This window comes from Austrofundulus limnaeus, unplaced genomic scaffold (genome assembly GCF_001266775.1).
Source record: "Austrofundulus limnaeus strain Quisiro unplaced genomic scaffold, Austrofundulus_limnaeus-1.0 Scaffold38, whole genome shotgun sequence".
NCBI lineage: Eukaryota > Metazoa > Chordata > Actinopteri > Cyprinodontiformes > Rivulidae > Austrofundulus > Austrofundulus limnaeus.
This window is the reverse complement of record NW_013952440.1, coordinates 856,019-860,304: the sequence shown is the minus strand read 5'-3', so window position 1 is coordinate 860,304 and position 4,286 is coordinate 856,019. Positions and strand designations below refer to the sequence as shown.

At 37.6% G+C, this 4,286-nt stretch overlaps 2 protein-coding genes across 2 annotated transcripts in view; both read left to right on the top strand.

Annotated features, from left to right (window-relative positions):
• The window catches only part of myo15aa (myosin XVAa), a 68,588-nt gene extending 66,588 nt beyond the window's left edge, over nucleotides 1-2,000 (top strand). The window contains exons 64-65 of the mRNA XM_014006906.1: nucleotides 908-1,048; nucleotides 1,185-2,000. Of these exons, the coding sequence (XP_013862360.1) occupies nucleotides 908-1,048; nucleotides 1,185-1,286 (243 nt within the window). The 3' untranslated portion in view covers nucleotides 1,287-2,000. The remainder of the gene's footprint in view (nucleotides 1-907; nucleotides 1,049-1,184) is intronic.
• Nucleotides 2,001-2,491: 491 nt separating this feature from the next.
• The window catches only part of llgl1 (LLGL scribble cell polarity complex component 1), a gene marked incomplete in the record, with an annotated part of 56,694 nt that continues 54,899 nt past the window's right edge, over nucleotides 2,492-4,286 (top strand). The window contains 1 exon segment of the mRNA XM_014006905.1: nucleotides 2,492-2,777. Coding sequence (XP_013862359.1) covers nucleotides 2,697-2,777 — 81 coding nt within the window.

Sequence of the window (4,286 nt, the reverse complement as noted above, 5' to 3'; positions counted from 1 at the left end):
AGTAACTTTCATACTTTTCAAAATATTAAACTTTATTTAAAAGATTTTCCAAATGGACACATTACATTATTACACTGAAATATTTTGGAGTTCTTCAAAAACACTGTTACTCTGCTTTAGAAAACAAGCTCTATTTTTGTTTTCTTACACTACTGCTAACTCGCAACATGCTAAAAAAGCTGCCTTTAGCTAATGTTTTGCTACTTTTAGCTAGCTTTTTGCTGCTTTTAGCTAACTTTTGCTGCTTTTAACTATTGTTTTACTACCTTTACCTAGCTTCTTTGTACTATAGCTTTTAGCTAGCTTTTAGTTATTTTAGCTTTTAGCTACTCTTTTGTTACTTTTAGCTTTTCAGAATTATTTGCTGCTTTTAATTRTTTGGCTACTTTTAGCTGGCCCTGTACTAATTTTAGCTTTTACTGTGCCTCATGCTATATATATTTTTTTAGCATTTAGCTACCCTTTTGATTTTGCTACTCCACACCTTTAGCTAGTGTTTTGCTTCTTGTAGTTTTTAACTAGTGTTTTGCTTCCTTTTTATTGGTTTAGCTTCTTTCGCTTTCATAATTAAGTTTTAGCTTCTTCAACAAATTTCAGCAAAATCATTCAGGACACAGCATTCAGTCAGTTTTTCTACAGGAACTGTAGTTTCTCTTGTTAGAAGTTATTTGTCGTATAGTGAAGCTTTGTGGGATGTAAGTTGAAAAGTTTGGGAGTTTTTGCTTTTAATAATTTAGTATTAAAATGTTAGTTTTAATAAATGAGAGTGAAATAAGGCATTGTCTCCCTCTGCTGGTTAACATGTCTACCAAACACCACAGGAAATAGTTGTTTTAATTTATGCAGTGTGTATTTGATTTGTCACGATGTTTATTTCTAAGACTGACTTTTGTGTGTTTATAATTAGGAGGCCATGGTACGTTTCCCTCTGAAGGAGGTCCAGTCAACTCGTACCCAGAGACCAACTTCAGGCTCCAGTTACCCCTACGTGGAGATCATGATCGGAGATCTGCTCAACCAGCGAATCACGCAGCTGCAGCTGGAACAGGTGTGTGTGTGTGTGTGTGTGTGTGTGTGTGTGTGTGTGTGTGTGTGTGTGTTTTGACAGAGCTAACCATGAGCAGGAGGCTGAGGATATGTACTGTGTGGTGTTTGCTTACTGCTGATCTTGGTGTGCTCTGCAGGGCCTGGAGCTGTGTCGAGTCATCGCCATGCACATGGAAAACATGTTGTCGGTTCGAGAAAAGAGACTCACCTTGCCACCGAGTGAAATCACCCTTCTATAGCAAAAACATCTAAAATGTTACACACAAATCACAGTTTAAATCCTTATGAGTGCACTGTATCTACCTCTATTTTTAAAATTAAATATTTTGAAATGCAAAGGCCATGTTTTTGGTGATGTGGGAAAAGGCATCTAATTGGTTCGATTCTTTCTTTGTAGTTTTGGTACATAAAATTTATCTGACTACGTTTCAAACAAGAGATGGATGTCTTTCGAGAGAAATATTTTGCCTGCCATAGATTGATATTGATTGTAATATKTCAGTCTCCATTTTATGTTTAACAATACTACTAATTTTATTAACTGTGACCCTTGTGCAACATTTGTTAAAACTAAAATAAATATGGTTTTGCACAGAACAAATAGAGGAGTGCCTGTTAAAGTTGCACTAATTGTTTCAAGGTCTTGGTTCTGTATGTGTAAATGAGCTTTTCCTGTTTATGTGAAGTTCATTGTMATTAAAAAAATAGAAAGTCACCATTATTTCTTATTTTCTTCTTTGCCATGTAATCAAGGAAAGTATGAACAGGAAAAGAAGATTTATATGGCAGGTTTTGGCACTTAAAGTTTGAGGCCACATTGCATAACTGTTTTCATGAAATTAATGTTTCTTTATACAAAACATATTTTGTAAATGCAATGCACTTTTCCATATTAAATGAAAAACAAATGCATGTGAATATTTATAAACAATAAAGTTTCTAATATAACTTAATGGATTGTGAATGAACTGTTTTTTTTCTTAAACTAATATCAATGGCATTTACAACTTGCAAAATATAGAGACAAATCACAAAATTGAGGACAAAATGTACAAAACAAATATTTAGCGTTCTTTTCACCAATTAATCATCAAATGTTCTTAGTTTTTTATTTTACATCTGAATCGTTTCATGTTGAATAATAAAGTGAAACTTGCAAGAATTAAAAAAAGATGAGGGAAATTAACTTGCTCTCATTGGCTAGTTAACTTGTAATAGTTTGTTTTATTATTATTGACCTACCGTTTGCACACGGRGATACGAGTTTGTGTTTGTAACGCTTCCTCGGTGTTACGTGTGCTTCAAAACAAGCGCCTCCTCCCGGAGTCCAGAGCTGTGTGGGCGTTTCTGAGCGGTTTCTCGTAGATTTCTTTGCGCCCATTGGTTAAAAATAACGGGGTTCGCGTGAACGAGGAAAAAGAAGGGGGCTGTGGTCAGACTCCACCGCGATCTGAACAGCTTCAGGAGGGAGAGAGGGGCAGAGGAGAGAGCGAGCGGTCTCTGCAGCTGAAGCTGCTGCCCTGCTCCCCAGGCTAGTCCGTTAGTTAGCTAGCTTAGCGACGTCCGCCCTGCGYCCAGCCAGCCGCGGATCATTCCGAGTATCTGCCTTTACCTCCCGGGTTTTCTTTGCCCGACCACCCGGCTCCAAGATGATGAAGTTTAGGTTTCGTCGGCAGGGCACCGACCCGCAACGAGAGAAGATAAAGCAGGAGCTTTTCGCTTTCAACAAGGTAAAGTGACGGGACAAGAGGAGGGGAGGGAAAAAACGGGGGGTTTCCTTATTTATTGCCGCTCCCCGAAAACTAAACGAGTCTATTTTTAAGAAGCGGAAGATTACTAGAGGTTTAAATAAATTAAAAGGAAGCGTCCCACAATCTGTGAAGCCTGGCTGTTGTTAATCTGTGTAACTCTTTCTGTCCCAGACCTAGTGTTGTGTCGAAAAAAAGCTCCCCACTGCCAAAAGCGGAGAAATTAGCTGCTGATTGATCACTAGGACGTGCATTGTGTAGATTTGTTTGGAGGGTGCTTACAGGCCCTTTAAACCACTTTACAGAACCAACACTGCTTTAACAAACCACTGATAACATCTGTCACTGATTGGGCTGATAGGATTATAGATAAAAGAGATTATTTTGACTTAATATGTGCTGTTGCAGCAGTTCAAGGCATCATGTGTTTAATTAGTAATCCACATTTCATTCATGCAGGCTGTCTAAACATAACTTGCATCACTTTTTAAATGTGTCTAGGAGTGAAAATATCAATAAACTTTGTGTTTTTAGCCTACCATTGCCTGTTTAGCCTACAATGTTAGCCTAAAAGTGGTGTTTTTAAACAGGCATTTGTCCAGTTGAGAACTAGGATGTATTGATGGTCTTCACAGCTGCATGTAATTATTCTGGATGCACCTTTTTACCAACAGGTTTTGGGTTCTCCACACTTGCATCCTGCAGAGATAAACCACTGCAGCTCTGTAGCCTTGAACTCGTATTAGACTGGACGGCTGTCTCCACACTGTTGTAGAGTTCTCAGAGATCTGCCTGTCCAAATATTACATGTTGAAAGACTGAGTTTGTCACACACACACATGCAGGGAACAAAATGGGCCAACTCTATTGAAAAGAATTGTGCAAACGTAGTGCAAAGCTTGGTGATTTTGACATTCTTTTGCTTACTTTTACCAATAAAACCAATAACCATGGCTAGAACTCTGTTTTACAGATGTGGAAATAAATTTTAATTAAGTAGTAGTAGCTGAGATTTATCTTCAACATGTACCTGGTGCACTTCATGTTGAATAACATTATTATTATTATTTTTATGGGACAAATGCAAAATCCACCCTTTTAGCCATTGAAAGCATTTTGTTGTGTACTTGGAGTCTCTAGGAGTGCAGAATATTTGAATTTATCCTGGTGCTGTATAGATATCTTCATATTCTGTTTGGGTCAGATTTTTCAACACGTGCAGTTTTTTCTATTTTCTACCCTTTTTTAAAACGAACTATTGTGTCACAGCATTTGTGACCGAACTGCCTAATAAGGTCTGGACTTACCAACTACAATTTCATCATCTTCATTCTGTTTATTGGCATTTTTAATCCATTTGTAAATRAAATGTTTCTGCRTCGTTATAYAGTTGTATCTCTGCTATCAAACTACAATGGATTGCTGTGGAAGCAGGARGGGGGTGGGATATCAAGTGCCTCGTTTGGATTTAAAGAGTAACTTACCCCAAAA